This window comes from Trichophyton benhamiae, assembly GCF_000151125.1.
Source record: "Trichophyton benhamiae CBS 112371 chromosome Unknown contix01456_5.r1.exp, whole genome shotgun sequence".
NCBI lineage: Eukaryota > Fungi > Ascomycota > Eurotiomycetes > Onygenales > Arthrodermataceae > Trichophyton > Trichophyton benhamiae.
In genome coordinates, this window is record NW_003315080.1 from 607,465 (window position 1) to 625,610 (window position 18,146).

General features: G+C 47.2%; 10 protein-coding genes across 10 annotated transcripts; 4 read left to right on the forward strand and 6 right to left on the reverse strand.

Annotated features, from left to right (window-relative positions):
- Nucleotides 1-233: 233 nt before the first annotated feature.
- ARB_03215 (uncharacterized protein) lies at nucleotides 234-1,339 on the reverse strand (the record flags this gene model as incomplete). The annotated part of the gene is made up of 2 exons (XM_003010468.1): nucleotides 234-1,258; nucleotides 1,288-1,339. 2 exons carry the CDS (start codon nucleotides 1,337-1,339, stop codon nucleotides 234-236), a joined length of 1,077 nt encoding a protein of 358 aa, XP_003010514.1.
- A 977-nt stretch (nucleotides 1,340-2,316) lies between these two features.
- Nucleotides 2,317-3,186, reverse strand: ARB_03216 (uncharacterized protein; the record flags this gene model as incomplete). Its single annotated transcript, XM_003010469.1, has 1 exon — nucleotides 2,317-3,186. The coding sequence occupies one exon, from the start codon at nucleotides 3,184-3,186 to the stop codon at nucleotides 2,317-2,319; it is 870 nt and encodes a 289-aa protein (XP_003010515.1).
- A 511-nt stretch (nucleotides 3,187-3,697) lies between these two features.
- ARB_03217 (uncharacterized protein) lies at nucleotides 3,698-4,521 on the forward strand (the record flags this gene model as incomplete). The annotated part of the gene is made up of 2 exons (XM_003010470.1): nucleotides 3,698-4,171; nucleotides 4,273-4,521. 2 exons carry the CDS (start codon nucleotides 3,698-3,700, stop codon nucleotides 4,519-4,521), a joined length of 723 nt encoding a protein of 240 aa, XP_003010516.1.
- Nucleotides 4,522-4,700: 179 nt separating this feature from the next.
- Nucleotides 4,701-6,922, forward strand: ARB_03218 (uncharacterized protein; the record flags this gene model as incomplete). The annotated part of the gene is made up of 2 exons (XM_003010471.1): nucleotides 4,701-4,893; nucleotides 4,959-6,922. 2 exons carry the CDS (start codon nucleotides 4,701-4,703, stop codon nucleotides 6,920-6,922), a joined length of 2,157 nt encoding a protein of 718 aa, XP_003010517.1.
- An 832-nt stretch (nucleotides 6,923-7,754) lies between these two features.
- On the reverse strand, nucleotides 7,755-9,185 carry ARB_03219 (uncharacterized protein; the record flags this gene model as incomplete). The annotated part of the gene is made up of 3 exons (XM_003010472.1): nucleotides 7,755-8,349; nucleotides 8,406-8,572; nucleotides 8,628-9,185. The coding sequence occupies 3 exons, from the start codon at nucleotides 9,183-9,185 to the stop codon at nucleotides 7,755-7,757; spliced, it is 1,320 nt and encodes a 439-aa protein (XP_003010518.1).
- Nucleotides 9,186-10,473: 1,288 nt separating this feature from the next.
- Nucleotides 10,474-11,930, forward strand: ARB_03220 (uncharacterized protein; the record flags this gene model as incomplete). The annotated part of the gene is made up of 4 exons (XM_003010473.1): nucleotides 10,474-10,488; nucleotides 10,633-11,071; nucleotides 11,131-11,311; nucleotides 11,366-11,930. 4 exons carry the CDS (start codon nucleotides 10,474-10,476, stop codon nucleotides 11,928-11,930), a joined length of 1,200 nt encoding a protein of 399 aa, XP_003010519.1.
- Nucleotides 11,931-12,267: 337 nt separating this feature from the next.
- ARB_03221 (uncharacterized protein) lies at nucleotides 12,268-12,690 on the reverse strand (the record flags this gene model as incomplete). The annotated part of the gene is made up of 1 exon (XM_003010474.1): nucleotides 12,268-12,690. One exon carries the CDS (start codon nucleotides 12,688-12,690, stop codon nucleotides 12,268-12,270), a length of 423 nt encoding a protein of 140 aa, XP_003010520.1.
- A 738-nt stretch (nucleotides 12,691-13,428) lies between these two features.
- ARB_03222 (uncharacterized protein) lies at nucleotides 13,429-14,877 on the forward strand (the record flags this gene model as incomplete). Its single annotated transcript, XM_003010475.1, has 1 exon — nucleotides 13,429-14,877. One exon carries the CDS (start codon nucleotides 13,429-13,431, stop codon nucleotides 14,875-14,877), a length of 1,449 nt encoding a protein of 482 aa, XP_003010521.1.
- A 460-nt stretch (nucleotides 14,878-15,337) lies between these two features.
- On the reverse strand, nucleotides 15,338-15,878 carry ARB_03223 (uncharacterized protein; the record flags this gene model as incomplete). Its single annotated transcript, XM_003010476.1, has 2 exons — nucleotides 15,338-15,658; nucleotides 15,792-15,878. The coding sequence occupies 2 exons, from the start codon at nucleotides 15,876-15,878 to the stop codon at nucleotides 15,338-15,340; spliced, it is 408 nt and encodes a 135-aa protein (XP_003010522.1).
- A 1,027-nt stretch (nucleotides 15,879-16,905) lies between these two features.
- ARB_03224 (uncharacterized protein) lies at nucleotides 16,906-17,835 on the reverse strand (the record flags this gene model as incomplete). The annotated part of the gene is made up of 1 exon (XM_003010477.1): nucleotides 16,906-17,835. The coding sequence occupies one exon, from the start codon at nucleotides 17,833-17,835 to the stop codon at nucleotides 16,906-16,908; it is 930 nt and encodes a 309-aa protein (XP_003010523.1).
- Nucleotides 17,836-18,146: the final 311 nt, after the last annotated feature.

Below are 18,146 nucleotides of genomic sequence, written 5' to 3' on the forward strand. Positions count from 1 at the left end.
GCCAAGATGGGCCCAGGGCGTAGACGTCTCTAGGCGAAAAGATATTGATAGATGATTTGGAGTATTTACATGGAACAGTTGATGAAATGAAGGACCTGACCAATTTCCAGGTGTCCCGCTGCTGGACGGAGGGATAGCCGGAGTTAGTTCGTAAAATTGGGTCATTAATGGGTAGGCTACGGAGAACAGAGGACGGAGTACAATCCGAAGAATCGCCAAATGCCTAAGTATAATCAAGTCGATTTTTGGGGGCCGGCTTGTCCAACTCCCTTGAATAGAACTTCTTTGATCTCTGCCGCCATTAGGCCAGCCATTTCTTCTCCAACGATCCGATCTCCGTCTTTGACAATCTTGATAAGCTGCTGGTCCTTTGCTGTTAAGTTCTCCTTCCCATCCACGATGGCATCGCCTAGTATACCGCCTCTCGCACCAGGACTCCCGCCTTCTATTGTTCGGGCGGCTCGCTTTATCTTCTGGCTGAGGTCATTTATCTGTTTGCTTCCGTAGTCTCGGTTGGTGAAAAGCGGGCTCTGGCTGATGGTTGCAACCCAGTATTTATTCCAGAGCAGAGATAATATTTTGGTGTCTAATGTGCTCTTGAAGTTTGAAACTTCTAGAGAATAGTATTGTGACGCATGGGCACCGAAATCCTCGACCTTATTCAGCGGTATACTCTGGTATTCATCATCTTCCTCCTGCCCAGAACCGGGTGGAGTATAGTCTTTTGGGTAGGTCCTGAATGCACCAATCTCGACTTTCCCAGCAGATATGGTACGATCCGGGTCAATAACCACGGCAACGAAAGGATCTGAATAGGTCTGTTGGGTGTCTTGTGTCGAAACATCGATACCGGACAACCAGCATCCGTAACCCGGGTGACTATGGTACCAGCCAATCGCGTTTTCCATTCTTCCGGAATCACGGCACGATTGTAGATATGAAACCATATACTCATTCGCTTCATCTTGGGCGTTGACTCTGGTCTCTGTCCCCTCCACCGGCAATCGGAATGCATCGGTGACGACAAACGTATTGGCAGCCACAAACCCTTGCATAAGTCCCATCACCTCGAGATTCCCTCCCGATCGAGCGTGCATAACCATCTTAAGGAGTGCGGTGGCAGATATACGAATCGATTTGAAGTAGTGGGGGTCTTGGGCCCATGGCTTAGCAGCCATCAAGGCCTGAGTAGCTGCCTGGTCATAGTTATAGAGAGCATCGCGTTGCGGGTCAACAAGCTTGACATGGTTTTCGGCTTCTATGGAGCAGAATTTTATATTAGCTCACTGAACCAAAATTGTAGAACATGCTTGAAGGAGAAACGACAGATATACCCCATGACTGGAGTGCTGGAGTACTCATGGCTGGAACTGTCTTTCAGCTCCCGTGCTTTCCAAGCACAACTGCCTAAGCTGCAGATTTCAAGCGAGCTACCATCTACTGTAGCCTCGAGATCATCAAGGTAGCCAACTGAAATGACAATAGTGAAGAATCGTTGGTTGACAGAGGCCGACTTTGATATTTAGGAGAGCGATCGAGAAACACAATAGCGTTTGATTATATAAGCCATGAAGATGACGTAAATAATTACATAATAATAGTCACGTGAAAGCTTTGACCACTCAGTATGACCCACTTTTTCTTCTTCGCGCTTTCTTCGTCTGTGGTCCGTGCTTTCCCCATATCTGTTGAAGTAAACAAAACAAGCAACCCGAAGGGTGATACAAAGCGGGTGCAATATCAAGTACAGCTGCTCGAGGAATTGGTGAATAGTTATTTTACCTTACTTTCTGGAGAAAAATATAGAGCACAAGGGCCTCGGTCCTCCTTAGGCCCCATTCAGCTATGTTAAAAACTAACTCTTTGGTAACAAGCATAATTTAAACTCTCCTAGCATGCAGACCATTATTCGATGTAACGGTATGAGTTTAAAAGCGATGTTTTAATGGTAAGGAATAGAATCGAATAATTGCTGGAGCTGCCTAGGTAGAATGCTTTATTTGAGCCTAATTCAGTTACTATGTATAGGCTTTGATGGCATGCTGTGAATCACAGGGTTCGAGAGACTGAGCGTGAAACAAGCTTTCCTGGTTCTCACATTCCTAAGTATGCTAGGCCCCATATCAGACTTGGCTAGCCAGGTTAATGCGGCATTCGATAGTATCTTACAGGAATTTCCTTCCCTATTAAGTTCCCCTAGCCATAGTAACCTTTACCAGCTTCCTTTCCTTTCCCGAAATGTCCATATGTTTGTAATGCCAACCAAACTCCTTTTTGATTCCCCATGTTATCCTCCAGGGCTGGAAAATCCCGGTTTTAGTTCAAGAGTGCATCCATGCCAGCTAATACATTCAACATTAGAGGACTGGTAACTCGGAAAACATGGATAGGGATGGACAAACCTTCGGAAATTGCAAGCTCGATCGCACGCTGGACCTGAAGAGCACAAGGATACCTGCCCTTCCAGCACCCCATAATAACATCTCCAAGGGGAAGATGGTAAACAGAAGGGTAGACTCCATTGTTGAGCCAGTGAGCCACCACGCCGGGCTCATTATCGGAAGAAAATGGACGTCTGGTAGTTATAATCTCATACATGGTTGAGCCCAGAGCATGGATTTCAGCTTTCACGGTAGCACGGCGGTTTTGATCACGGTTCGGGTGGGCGTATCCAATCTCAGCAGAGACAGTAGGGAGGTTACCGCAGAAACCAGAGCCGGCAAAGTCGCAGAGTTTGATTGTGCGGTCGGCGTCGAGTAAGATGTTTTTCCCACAGAGATCGGCATGGCGAATATGGAGGCCGTGAATGTAGTCAACGGCGCTGGCGAGCTGCTTGCACCATTTGATACGCTCGTAGATGGTGGCCACGCCTCCGGCTTGATAGTATTCACGCAGGTCACCATGCTCGGCACGCTCAAGAATGACTCCGTTCTCGATGACCTTGAAGCATTTGACCACATGGGGGTGTTGGCCAACACTCATCATGTTCTGGAAGATGAGCTTTTCACGTTCGATGTTTTCCTTGGAATCAGGGTCATGAGAGCAGATCTTGTAGATCTCACCGCGAATAGCAGGAGAGGAGTAGATCAGTCCGGACCCCCCAGAGGTAATGAACTTGGAGCCTTCAGGGGGGTCAATGTAGCGTGCTGGAGGCATATCATCATCATCGTTCCCAAAGAAGCACATCTTGACGCGTTCACTTGCCTTGTCTTGCGCAGTAGGTGGTTAGACGGGAGAGAGAGATACCTAGTAAGAGAGGGCAGTAAAGAGGAGAATAACAAGATAAACCCCCTTTTCCTCCTTAAGGTAAGCATTGCCTTTATTCTATTGTGCGTTCAGGGACTGTGTTTGTCACGTGGAATCTAGACAGGACAGACTGACAACATAATGAATGGCTTTAGCAGCAGTTATGGCATAGAGGATATTTGAGCCTTAGCTTGGAAAGAGCATGGCTCTTTCTATCATGCTAGGAGGCTTCTGCCATAGCACTGTATGCGCTGATTAGTTTTATATAGGGTCATGATGTTACAATATAGTCTATATATTGAATGAAATTGCTTGACGGGTATCAAGAGGTATAAGACTAGGTTTGGCTCCTGAAAAACTCGACAGCGGTATATAGGTCATCCGTGGTATTGGATATCGTAGCTCATGAAAAGAAGTTAAAGAGGTCTCCTGTGTGGTAGTAGAACTCAAGATGATATTGATACAGGGGTATAATCATCTCGACTTCTCCCGGCCATCCTTTTTGCAGGTTATGATCCATCTTCTCGGCCATGCAGACCCAACTGTCGCCCAGGGTACTCTATATATGCTCCCACCCGGCTCCCAGACGTCGCCCGCTGCCATTCTCCTGTCGTCTTTGCCTCCGCCTTGTCGTTCCTTGTCATCCTCGCCGTCCGCTTTTCTTTTTTGTGAAGTAAAAATAAAGTCGTACCACGTGATGTATGACTTACATGCTGAGTCAGCGGTTGCCGTGGAAACTTCCGGCGAGTCAACAAATCGCAAAGCCGAAAGCAACGAACGACTTCTTTTAAACCAGATCATCGTCCGCATATCCAACATTTTCCCAGACAACAATCGACAAGACACCGCGGGCACCGCTTCACTCATCGCTTCGACTGCTTCGCTGCCCTCTCATCATGAACATGCGCCTTGCATGATATGGACTGTGATTGACTGCCTTCTGCGCCCTTGTTTATCTCACCCTCACTCGTTTCTCCCCCCAGCGCGACATCCCACATCCCCCTCGGTCGCGACACACCGCACTAGACAGCGACTCGACGTTTTCGCTTAGAATTATTTTCCATTTCTCCTCTGCATAGCAGTGAAAGCACTGATCTGGTGCTCGGTGCCATCTACTCACCAGCCGAGCCGGGCATGGCCGTGGATACAAGCTACTTGACCAGCCAGGTCAACTCCATCGTTGAGCAGCTCCATGGCCTATTCGATGATATTGGTGTTCCTCACCATGAACGGGAGTCACGGGAGTCAGAAGTAAGTGCTCTGATTTCATTCTAACGGCTTGCGCGAGTGATCATTACTGACACGAACGCGCAGTTATTTTCGGCTCTCTCAGAGACGTTACACGGGCATTTACAGCGTGTCGACGAGTAAGATACACCAACTTCCAAGTAATACGCCCATATTTTTATTTGACAAGTTCTAAATTTGAACATTTGAACAGAGAGAAAAATGAGATGATGCAAGAAGCCCACCATCTTAAGACTACTATTAAACAGATGGAAGCCTCACTCGACGGGGTTGGGAGAGGTAGCCGGGAATATGAGGATATTGAAATTACATATCCCTTGAACAGGTGTCTTGAAGCTCTCAAGGAAAAGCACAATTCGGTCAGTAAGCTGCACCGCGAGAGATTCGAGCAGGTAAAGAGTATGTTGACTTTTGTCTTCACCACCCAACTCAAGTCGGAACACTTTTCTAACAAGGATGTATAGAGCTCGTGGAAGCCCTAGTATCCTACTCATCGCATCTCGAGTCATCCTTCGTTTCTCTGGAACTTCCACCCATTGAGCCTGGTGCTGTGGCTCCTCCATCATTTGACCTTTCCCCTACCTATGTTAAAGCACTTGATGCCGAATTTACCAGAGTATACGAGGAGTACAACCGCCGTGTTGCAACAATGAGCAGCCTGGGGCAAGAAATAGTGAATCTATGGGCCGAACTCGGTACACCCCAAGCCCAAACGGAGCCCCTGATCGTCAAACATTACCGAGACTCTCCAGAACAATTAGGCCTTCACCAATCAGATATTGCCAACCTTCGTTCACGGCGCGAGAAACTTTTGGACGAGAAGAATGCTAGAGAACGCAAATTGAAGGAGCTCAAAGCGGCGGTAGAGGCCCTTTGGGACAAACTAGGGGTCGAGGAGTCAGAAAGAAAAGGATTCCTTGCTTCCAATCGTGGGTGTGGACTGAGAGCTATAAACGAGTTCGAGGAAGAGCTCTCCAGGCTTAACGAGCTCAAAAGACAAAATTTACACCTCTTTGTGGAAGATGCTCGGTGTCGGTTGCAGGAACTATGGGACAGCTTATACTACTCGGAAGAGGAAATGCTGGACTTCACTCCAGCGTTTTCGGACGTTTACAGCGACGCTCTACTATCCGCCCACGAAGGAGAAATCGCACGTCTTGAGGCTCTTTTGGAGGAAAGGGCACCGATTCTTCAACTTATTGATAAGCACAAATCACTGATTGAAGACCGTGATTCTCTTAATGCTTCTAGCCAAGATGCTTCTAGGTTGATGGCCCGTGGTAACAAAGGAGAGAGACGTGATCCTACACGGCTTCTTAGGGAAGAGAAAATGCGGAAGAGAATTGCAAAGGAGCTGCCAAAGGTTGAGCTAGAGCTCAGGAAGACTCTACAGCAGTGGGAAGATGAATACGGCAGACCATTCCTGGTACATGGTGAACGATATCTGGATGAAGTTACACCTGCACCTCCACCATCGAAACTCCCTCCACGGTCTAAAACTCCTTCATCTTTCTCCACTGCTTCTAGGGCAAACTCTGTTCGAGGACCTCCATCAATACGTGGAGGAGCTCCGCCAAAACCAACTATCGCCCCTCCATCACGGGCGAAGACACCAAGCAGCCATGGTTCCGTGAGAAACATACCCAGGCCTTACTCTGCAGCCGCTGGAACCTTTTCAAAGTCACCTTCGAAGATACCTGCTCGTGTTCCACTAGGTAACCTACCTCATGGGAACAACTCTCCAGAAAGGCGAGAGCAGCCAACTCATACCTACTCATCAAGCACAGTCAGGGGCAATATGGGACCCCCTAGAGCACCGCCACCAAAGATGAGAGATCTATTCCAACCACCAAGACCACAAACATCTTTCTCTTCTTATAAGACCGACCCAGAGCGCTGCCCAAGCTTGATTTCGGGTAGCTCCAGCGGTAATGTAACATCTCTTAGCCCGGATGAGGACTCGCATGAGAGGAAACATCACCAGCGTTCACGCACACAACCTTCAGTCCCGTTGCAAGCCCCGAGCGTAAACTGCTCAGTTCAGTCACTACACTCCTCCAACGTCCAAGACAGTGGGCACTACCAATCTCAGCAATCATCATTCGTTAGCCAGTCAAGTGACAAGCAGTATCGGCCACAAAATCCCTCCAACAGACAGATTTCAAATTCAACCATACAAACGGTAACGTCAGGATCAGAGAACTGGGAAACGTATGACGATGCATCTGAACCCGAAGCAGATGCAACTGAGGTCTATTATGCCAAACTACGAGCCACCCATGGCAAACGCATGGGAACACCTGGTGATCTAGGAGGTACAAAGAAAATAAGGGGCATCCGGGGCGTGAGCTCAGATGAGACAGAAAATCACTACCCACACCGAGTTGACGGCAGTGATGGATGGACTGATGACTTGGAACAGTATTAACTGACGCATTGGATGAGAGTTTCTTGGAGTTCACTTGGAGCGTTGGAGTAGGTGCCTGGCGTCATTGGGATGAAACCATGAGATAACGAAGGCTACCGAGAGAAGCCAGGATTTTATACCAGCAGATATCTCTGATTCCTGGATCACCTCGCTTCCTGAACCAGCAGGCCACAGCTGGCACGGACAATCGATTGCTATATGTGTTCACGCCATATAAACGAACCTCATTCCTCGTCCTTTTCTTTCTCTTTTTCTTCCACTCGCTCTCCTTCGGCTTTTCTGGCTGTTGTTGTCTTTTTGCAAATGATTTGTTGTAATTTGTGCTTTTTCTTTTTCATTTCATTGTTCCATCGGTTGGCTGGCCTCACAGGTTATATTCTGGAAAGGTCTCTCTACTTTCCTTGTGCCTCCACTCCTGGGGTACCATCATTTCATTGACATCGCTCATCCCATACCCGACCACCTGCTGGCAGGCAATATGTTCCAGTTTCCTATTATTGATGTCTGGCAGTGAATTCATTCAATTCTTGCCTTGGCCAGCAGAGAACACGAGGCTATTCAGCCAAGGGACATATGCATGATTCCCTCCATTTCTCATTTTTGTATGTCTGGTTTGATTTTTGCTGTTTCAGTCTGCATTTATTCTGTGTACTTATTAGTCGGTTAAATCGTCCATTTATCCTTTAATTCGAGTTCTCTATGTCTGCGGTAATCCTTGGTGAAGCAGGAAGTTAGGTCTGGGTTATAAGCGTGGCTATCTATGCAAGTACAGAAGTTATAGTACACCGAACAAACAAATTAAAAGTACATAGTGTTAATATGAGATGAATCCCTATTTGGACAGGCCAGCAAGTGATCCCATCCAGGCTTTAGATTGCAATTCTCCCTCAGTTGGCGCAGGCCTTTTTTTATTTGGCATTTGTTTCTGAGGAAGCAGAGGTTTAGTGGCCTCTTTAGCGTCTTGCAATCGGCGAACAGTTTCGTCTCGTCCTAATATCTCCATAGTATTAGGGATGCCAATTCCAGGAGCGCCTCCAGAAAGAGCCCAACGAAGGTAATGGAAAAGCTCTTTTCTAGCCCCCTGTTCCGTCTTTTCAATGGAAGCATCCCCATCAGGGGTGGAGACTGAAGTATCGGAAAATATATAAGAAGCAATATTTGAACGATGAATTTCGGCTGTCCAGTGCTCCTCGGGGATCATAGTTAGAACAGCAGCAGCCGTATGGAGGGTGGATATTGGGATCGCTGGTTCAGATGACGGATTTTTAGCAGCAGCAGCAGAGGTATATGCGGGCCGATTTATTGCCTGCGTGAAGAATGTTTCGTTTTGCGTTACGAATTCTTCAGCGGTGGTATACGATCGAGCACCTTCTAGCAGGAGAGATGCTACATATTTATCGAGGGGTCTACCTTTGAGAAGAGGCGATCTAATGATATGTTAGTAACCCGACTCCATTGTTTTGCGTTTTCAATGCCAACGTACAGATTTTCAGGGGTAAATCTCTTCAGAACCGCATTGACAACCTGCTGGGTTACAGCTTCGAACTGCGGTCCTCCTTCAGCAGCATACCGTTTAGCATGTGCTTTCTGCAGGAACCAGAGCTTTTCAAATGCAACAACAGTGTTTCCTTTGGTAAGTTTTAAGTTAAACTAGCCATGATATTAGTATAGTACTATCTTCAGGAACAAAATAGAGGATACATACGTTCTCTTCTAGCTCCTTTAGGCTGAACACGTCTGATTTGCGGGTATGAGACCACCCAAGTAGGGCTGCAAAGTTGGAAAGGGTCTCCGGGAAGATACCCTGCTGATCTTTGAAAAAGGATATATCGATATCGGCGTTCCGCTTGCTGAGCTTTTGGCCGTTCATATCAACCAATAGGGGGACATGGCCAAACTGTGGCGGTTTCCATTGAAAGGCATTATACAGAGCCATATGCATGGGTGTTGAGGACATCCATTCGGTGCCACGGATAACATGGGTTATCTCCATGAAGTGATCATCCACAACATTGGCAAGATGGTAGGTTGGGTGACCGTCGGACTTTATAAGGATTGGGTCTGGATATACACCCTCGTGTCCCCCTCGTTGTCCAACCGGACGATTCTGGCCGGTCTTTCCATACACAAGATCGTTGAACATAGGATACTGGTCATCAACCCGTAGACGAACAACATGAAGCTCTCCATTAGCTGCTCGCTCGTCAGACTCCTCTTTAGATATTCCCGCGCAGGTTCGGTCATATCCTGGTGTCAGTCCCATCTCGTTACGGTGTCGAGCCACGCTATCGAGGTATTCTGGCGTGCAAAAACATCTGTATGCATGGCCACCGGAGATAAGTCGCTGCGTTTGGGTTTTATAGAGCTCAGTTCGCTCGGACTAAGGGTTTTCCATGAGCTTCGCGTACAGTGGTGTAGTATCAACTGGGCCAGTTTACCTGTCTATACGGCCCGTAGGGGCCACCAACTACTGGACCTAGAGCCATCTAATATCAGAACAGCGTTCTCTCTCCCATGTTTGTGTTTCATATTGAGGCCCGGTCGTACCTTCGTCCCAGTATATGCCAGCCCATCGTAGATCATCGTAAAGCCGTTGCTCGGCTCCAGGAATTGTCCTTTTCTTCGACCGTCAGTGAATATTTCTGCAGTTACTGCAATTCCCCTACAGCTAGGCTCCCCAGAACCAATATCACCATACCTGGTCCGTATCTTCAATGCGAAGAAGAAACTGGCCTCCGGTGCGTTTTGCGAGCAGGTAGTTGAATAACGCCGTTCTGAGCGATCCAAGGTGAAGATATCCTGTCGGTGAAGGTGCAAATCGAGTTCGAGCCGGTGTATCAGGTAGAGTATTCTTAGCTCTTTTATGCGACAGACTGGCTGTGGTCGAGAAATGCGACTGGCAGCTCCGGCAGACCCAGGGAGCTCTGGCGAGGAGCGCGCGACGGGGCAGCATAAGCGCTTTCATGGTGGACGGGCAGTTTAGCTATTCATCATCAAGCCCAGCAAGTGAAGGGCCAGAAGACAGATTCACTTTTTGCATTCAGCATCCAAAGACAGGATGCTGTAACTGAATGATGCTCTTTTCCTTCTTGCTTCACTCCGGTTGCTGTCAAAGTAAGAAAATTACTTTAACGGCGTTTCCTCCCGCCGCTAAAAATAAAATAAAAAAAATCTAAAGAACTTTTCCTCTAACTACCAAATCAAACAACCAGAATTACAAATTTTCATACTTCTTGCGATCTTGAAGAAACTAAGATAATATCGTCGCTGGAGGCTGTGGCTGCTGGAACGGACCGTTCAATAACTGTTCTTTGCTCGTTGAATCGGCGCAGACATTTATCGTCTCGTCCTAAAGTTGTGAGACCCGGAGGCGGTTGAGCAGAGAGTAAGTACCAACAGGCAATTGTCAAGGGAATTATCTGAAGGAATCTTCCAAGTGAATCAGACAGCGATACTAACCTGAACAATTAGTGAGTTCCGCCGCAGCAGAGGTTGATCTATATGGTATATTTATCTTTCCGGGAAAGCCATTGACTGAAGGTGATAATGGGATGATACTGATATCGGTAAAACAGAGGTTTTGAACCTTGACAGATCCGCATCGAAGGAAGAGATTCGAAAAGCTTATAGAAAGGTATGAGATGGCTGTTACGAGATACTGTGACGCTTTTTATGGACCATTTGCTGACCAGGGCGAAACTTTCAAATAGCTAGCTCTCCAGTATCACCCAGACAAAGTCCAGGAAGATGAACGAAAGGAGTCGGAAATAAAATTCAAGGCCGTCAGCCAGGCATACGAGATTCTTTATGATGAAGAGAAGAGACAGATCTACGACACTCAGGGAATGTCGGCGTTCGATGGGTCTGGTAGACCAGGTGGCATGGGTGGAGGACCTGACCTCGATGATATACTGGCCTCCATGTTTGGCATGAATATGGGAGGTGCAGGCATGCCTGGCTTTGCTGGACCAGGAAGACGCCGGAAGGGACCCAATGAGGAACAGCAATATACCGTGAGTTTAGAAGATCTTTACAAGGGCAGGACGGTGAAATTTGCCAGTACAAAAAACGTCATTTGCACTTTGTGTAAAGGGAAAGGTGGTAAAGAAAAAGCTACTCCAAAGAAGTGTTCCACTTGCGGAGGCCAAGGTAGGGCATTATTTTGGTTGTGTCTACTTGAAATATATGTCACTAATTATATTGAACAGGACAAAAGGAGACTTTGGTACAGATTGGACCAGGTCTGGTCACTCAGTCTATGATGAAATGTGCCACTTGCGATGGTGTTGGTTCTTTCTTCCTGCCAAAGGACAAGTGCAAGAAATGTAAAGGAACGAAGGTCACCGAAGAAAAGAAGATTCTCGAGATTTACATACCTCGGGGTGCAAGGTATTGATATAATGAACACTCTGCTTTGATTTCCTTAACTAATAGTGCATATAGGGAGGGTGAGAAGATTGTCCTCGAAGGGGAAGGTGACCAGCAGCCTGATGTCGAACCCGGTGATATTGTCTTTCACTTGGAACAGGCTGAGCATAAGACTTTCAAGCGTGATGGTGCCGACCTATGTGCCACTATAGAAGTTACCCTTGCCGAGGCGCTCTGCGGATTTTCCCGTGTTGTTTTGAAACACCTTGATGGAAGAGGAATCGAAATTAAGCATCCCCAAAAACCTGGCGACGTGCTCCGCCCAGGCCAAGTTCTCAAAGTTGCTGGTGAGGGCATGCCATTCAAGCGTGGCGATGCTCGAGGTGATCTCTATATGATCGTTGAGATCAAGTTCCCTGAAGATGGCTGGGCCTCGAACCCAGCAGTCTTGAGTCAACTCCGAGAGTTGCTTCCAGTGAACAAGGCACCCGCCATTGAAGCTGATACTGTCGATGAGGTAGAATTTGACTCCAAGGCCAGCCTAGATAACATGGGCGAAAATGATAACCAGGGAGGTGGTTCCTGGGTTGATGAAGATGATGATGACGGTGAGGGAGGTGCTCAGTGCGCTACCCAATAGTTCTGAGAATCATCCTATCATTGATAGGTGGACATCATTGTTTTATCCGCCTGTACTCTGCTTGCTATTTCCTTTTTTGTTTAAGCCACTACTTACCATTTTGGCTCTCATGACTTTACCTTGATGACATGCTAGACAAAGACACGACTTGTTATCGGAGATCAGGATTTTAGGCGTTTGGGATAAGAAAAGAATAATTGGTTTCATTCTTCCTTTCTCCTCTTCATCTTAGAGCCTGGTGGGAGTGTTCGTTGATTGATTTTGCCGGCAAAGAATCATTTGCATGATTGGCTAGAAGAATAGAGAATGGAACCGGGATTTTTTATACTGATACATCCTACAACTTTGCATTTTCACTTTTTCCTTCAACTAGTAGCCTCTCCAGCCCCTTGCGAATTGCTGCATTCATACCAGCCGAGGTAGGTTTCATGTCGTTTTTCTGAACAAACACATGAGTGAATCCACCTACAACTTTCACAGCTTCTTCACCCCGTTTAAAAACTCCAACCTCATACATCACACTAGATTTACCCAGCTTAATAACACGGAGTCCTAGATCAAGTACATCTGGGAAAGCAACAGAGGCGAAATAGTCACAATATGATGATACCACGAGGCCAATCTGTGCTTGTTCTGTAGCCGAGTTTCCCGAAGTTGAGTTGGATGTGGATGGATTGAGGCCACAGTATGATATCAAATATGAATTTATAATAGAATCAAAGAGGAATGCATATATGCTGTTGTTGAGATGCGAGTACATGTCGTTATCGGACCTTTTGTTGCCAATTAGTTGTGTTCAGTATTATGCAAGGAGATTTGCCTACCATCGTGTACGGTACTCCAAGTGGTATGCGTAATCCTTCCTCGTTCTGCCTTTCTTGCTTGAAAGGTCATTTTTCATATTGCCTGATCTTCTTTGAAATTGCTTTTATAGTTTTATTTTCTTTAAATGATAAATTCAATATGAATTATTGAACGCTTTTCGATTAATGTCGAGAATGGATCAAAATGCAAGTCACGATAAGGTTGAGCCGAGGCTTTTTCTTATCAGATAAGATGGATTACTAATAGTAACCTAAACCTTATTTCGATATAAACTCATATCACATGATCGAAATAAAGATTTGAGGATGAAAGTTTTGGAAGATGTCGAAAAAGATATCAAAATTGAATTGCGTATTCAATTAAAAGCTAAGAGGCTGATCGTTTTGTGCGTTCCTTCTCTATTTCTGGTATTTTAGCTTTTTGTTGCTTTAACTTCACTTCTGGCGCTCTCATCGCGTGCCCTTGCCTACCTGGCACGGCGAGGCTTCAACTCCCCTCCAACCATGGCTCTCACAACCTATGAAGAACCGAAGCCAGAGCCTGAGGTTTTCAAAGAACCTCCTGAAGTTTGTGTTACGCCATGCGACCCTTGGCCACGGCCCTATTACATTGAAAAAGGGCTCCGTCGTGTGGCCCCGTACTACTACACCTACAATACCTACTGCAAAGAGAGATGGAGGGGGAAGAACCTGTTGGATATCTATTCTACGGAGTTCAGAGACAGGCCAAATGGATACTATGTTTGTCTTTCCCTACTTATACCGTTTTCCTAGTTCAAGCCGAAACTGATCCTTATTACTTACAGAAAGCTGCCATCGATGGTGGACGAATTACTATTGACGGCAAAGTTGCTACGGCCGACAGCATAATAAACAACGGTCAGGTCATCTCGCATACATTACATAGGCACGAACCCCCCGTGACTAGTCGTCCGATCAAGATTATTCACGAGGACGAAGATATTATTGTTATCGACAAGCCTGCCGGTATACCAGTGCATCCTGCTGGGAGATACAACTACAATTCAATAATCGAGATAATGAGATCGGAGCGTGGGCTTGGCTGGATTCCATATCCATGCAATAGGCTCGATAGACTTACATCTGGCATCATGTTTCTTGGAAAGCACCCCAAGGCTGCGGAACAAATGGCGCAATCGTTACGATCACGAACTCTTCGAAAGGAATACATCGCGCGTGTAAAGGGCTATTTCCCAGACGGGGTCGTTCTTTGCGACCAGCCGATGCTGAAAGTCAGCCCTATCCTTGGTTTAAATCGAGTTAGAGCTACAGGAAAGGATGCGCAAACGAAATTCCGCCGGATTGCATACTATCCCCCCGTAGAAAAGGAGGATAAGAATGGGGAGGCCACTGGCACACAGGGACCTGACTCCAGAGCATCCACACCACCCCCGTTGCCTGCTGATGTTGACGAAGGATACAGTATTGTTCACTGTCTCCCGCTCACAGGACGAACCCATCAAATTCGAGTTCATCTTCAATTTCTCGGTCACCCAATTACAAACGACCCAATATATTCAAACCGCCGCGTCTTTGGTACCAACTTAGGCAAATCTGAAAGTACTGGTGAAAACGATGCTGAAATCATCGATCGTCTTTCACGCATGGGCAAAACTGAGCCGGCAGATTCCCTCTGCTACCAAACCTTCCAGACTCCGCCCCCAGAGCGTGTTACCCTAGGTGGTGATCCAAATGTTGTCAACGAACTTCTTGCGCGCGAGCACGATGTTATGATAAATGACTATCTTAGGAGGAAATGTGAAAAGATGAACGGAGAGAACTGTGAAATATGCGGCACTGAACTGTACTCTGATCCGGGTGTACATGAGATGGGTATATTTCTCCATGCAGTAGCATATGCTGATAATGCCGGTAAATGGAAATATAAGAGCCAAATGCCTGAATGGGCCATGCCGCCTGAAGGTGCCGAGGGGCCAACGGAGGCACCGGAGTGGACCGAAGACATAGATGGCGCTGTTGTTATTGGGAAAGGCATGATGGAAGATGATGAGACGGCTTTGGTAGAAGGGCTGGGTACAATCAACTTGACGAAGTTAAAGGAAGAGAATATGAAAGCGGAACCTGTTGCGTCTAGCGGCTAAACGTTTGATGCTATAGATCTTCGTATATAGAATATAAATTCTTGCATATAATTATACTCACGGTTTTTAACGACACGAAACTACATCAAGTATGGAACGCAAATTTTTTACGTACTCATTGACTGTGTGGTGAGCAGCTATGATAATTATATCGTAATATCATGAAACTTGTACATCCGAGGTATGCTTCATTGCTTCATGGGGAAGTCCAGTCACACCTCTGGGAAGTCATTGCTGATGGGGATGCAGCTGGTTGCAGTGTGAACATGACCAACTGTCCGCAGGACCATTTGAGTGAGAATCGGGTAATTTATTCATTTTTTTTATAAATTCATCTAACCCAACCCTGGTAGGAAAACCGCGTTTCCTAGAGTAGAACAAGGACGAAGATTAAGTGATCATGACAACACCCAGTTCTCCCCAACCGCCCAGCAAACAAACGAACAAAGAGAGAAAGCGTTTACGATTCGGTTGTTAGTCTGCCCTTAGCGTTCGTGACCTTGACACCGAGAGCCTTGGCCTTAGCAATGATATCGACTCGCTTGGCGGAAGAAACAGCGTGACCGATCCTGATTGGCGAAAAAGTAATTAGATATGATCGAAGAAATAGAGAGGTTATAACCTCTGCTTTAATCGAAAGGCAGCCGGGGGAAATGTACTCAGCAGCGTATGTGCGGTTGTGCATCAAAAGTAGTTCAACGTCCTTTGGATTCTGGACGAGGAAGACTTTGTGCCCGGAGGGGATCATGTGGCGGGTCTTCTTGTTGGAGCCATAGCCAATCTATTAAAGTCGACCTTGCATCAGTATATTCCATTCAACCTGTAATTCCAATTTGCGTTGCCAATGCGGAACTTGATTGTGTAACGGGTGTTATTCATTCTCAAAGGCGCCGCGTGGTAAGAGTAAAACGTACTTTTGGCATAGCAGCCTGGCCGGAGAAGCGTCGGCGGACACGGTTGTCAATACCCTTTGGTTTGCGCCATGAAGGGTCAACACGCATGTAGGTATCAGACTGATGTCTGTTGAAGCGCTTCTTGTCTATATCCCAACAACAAATTCAATCAGCTTATCATCTTCAACCATGTCTTTATATTTTCCCCATCCAATAACGACGTATCCAATTGCTTCCCGTGAAGCACAAGCGCGAATGGCCCAGAGACAACCGGTTATATTCCCAAGCGCACATAATTCGAATCGACGGCCAAGTTATTTGGAGGGAGGGATGTTCGAGATAGACATACGCTTCTTCACAATCGGGACATGCTTCTTTGCGGCGACCATCTGATGAACATGAACACAGGTTAGCTCAAATAAACCCCAGCAGAGAGGACTCAGCATCAATGTCTGTGACGCCAGTATCGAGGACAAACGCACCTTGGCTGATGTTACGGCGTCCCGAAGCTACTCGTTGGGGGGTTGTTCTTCGTTATTGTCGTCGTCGAAAAAAAGGAAGAGAAATCTCAAGATTTGCCCGCAGTCGCTTTTCCAACGAGTCGCACTTCCCGTTGTGGACTAGCGCAAGTGTTTCTAAGCGAGGAGAGGAAAAAGGCCTAGGGTTGATGACTAATAGCCCTATCTTCTTTGCTGAGTAATTCCAGTCACATGATGTATGTCATTAGGTAAGTATGATGTAATCATGCAGAAGGAACGAACCGCCAAGACACCAAAAACAGAAATAACAACAACAGACGCCGGCGAGGAGAGCCGCATCTTTCTTGCCAACCGAAGGGGTTACTATCATACGGTATGCGGCAGTGGGATTATTATGTTAATAAGTTGATTGCTAGCCGAGAGCTGGGATAGAACTCCAGAATAACACAGACACCTGAGCCCTCTTAAACCATAAAAATGCAGCAAAAAAGCACCTGAGCCCGAGTGATGTTTCGGGCGAGAAGGGGGTGAGACTACTAACATATCGCATAACCATCATATAAAAAGCAGTTCAAATCATCACAAACGCCATAGTGGGGTATAACGCAGGGGTAAGTAAGGGGTATGAGCAGAAGGAAATAATGTACGCGCCGGAGTTATGGGTTTCCTATCAAACCCTTGACTCTTTCAACCCGCTCAACTGCTTTCTCCAACCGCTCAAGCCTCGTCCTTTTCTCCTTGTCCCGCTTTTCAAGCACCTGGACACGCTCCTCGAGCTTTGCTCTCTCCCTCCGCTCGTTTGCTACCATCTCATTTGCTCGCATGAATAGCTCGGCGCTCAGTTCTTCGAGTTCCGTATTTGCTTGCGTGAGACGCGACTCTGCCTCCCTCCGAAGAGCCTGTTCGCGGTTCAGCGCGCCCTGCAGGAAACTGGTTGGTTGTGGCAGGCCGTTGTTAAGTGGGTTCATGGCTGAGTGTTCTCCGTTCTTGCCAGCTCTTGTAGATGGGGGAGAAGAAGACGAAGGGGACTGTGGTAGTTGGCTTGAAGACACTGATTGACGAGACTGGGTGGCGCTGGCGTTGCTACTTGTTCGTCTGCCATAGGGGAAGTATGAAGCAAGTGTTGCCAGTCTAGTTTGTTGCCGGAGAGGAGAATGTGACTGCTGTTGTTGTGGCGGGTGCTGATCCAGGTTCCGGAGCTCCGGCGCGCTCACGGGTTTAGACTGTGAGCTTTGCGACTGACTGCTCATTCCATCCTCATAGTCAGCTAGTTTCTCGGCTAGAAGTAGAAGATTTGGATGGTCAGCCTTCCTCGTAGCGTTGTATACTCTGTGTGAAGCCGTTAACATACCAGAGAGAGCAGCTTTCTCGGTCAGCAGCCTGGTCTGCGCCTCCAACTCCTCTATCCGCCTCTGCTGGGCTATGTTCCTCTCCTGCAGCTGTATATATGCGCCCTCAAACCCACATCTCGGGCAACCGGTATTTGACAGGCCCTGCGCATCACTGAAGCCGCCGGCTCCTGCAGCGGCTGCGTCCAGGGAGTACGGCGGCCTAATATGCGTAGGTGGGACTGCTGCCGTAGACATATGCTTTTTCCGTCCTCAAAGTCGCGAATCTTCAGGGTCATCCGTGTGCTGTTGGCGATGGTAGAGGAGTCGCATAGCCGCCCACTACCTCATGCTAGCAGTCCTGCAGCTGCAAGGGTCGGGGCACTTCGGTTGCAGGAACGGCAGGGCTGCAGAACGGCAGGCGGGCAACTTGTGTATAGCAAAAGCAAAGCAAGTATTGTAGGTATTTGATATGCGTCTGGGGAAGATTGACAAGTCGACCGCAAGATGGATCAGCAGGCACAGAACTTCCTTTCGGCCTTTTGAAACGAAGGCTGAGAGGAGGCTAA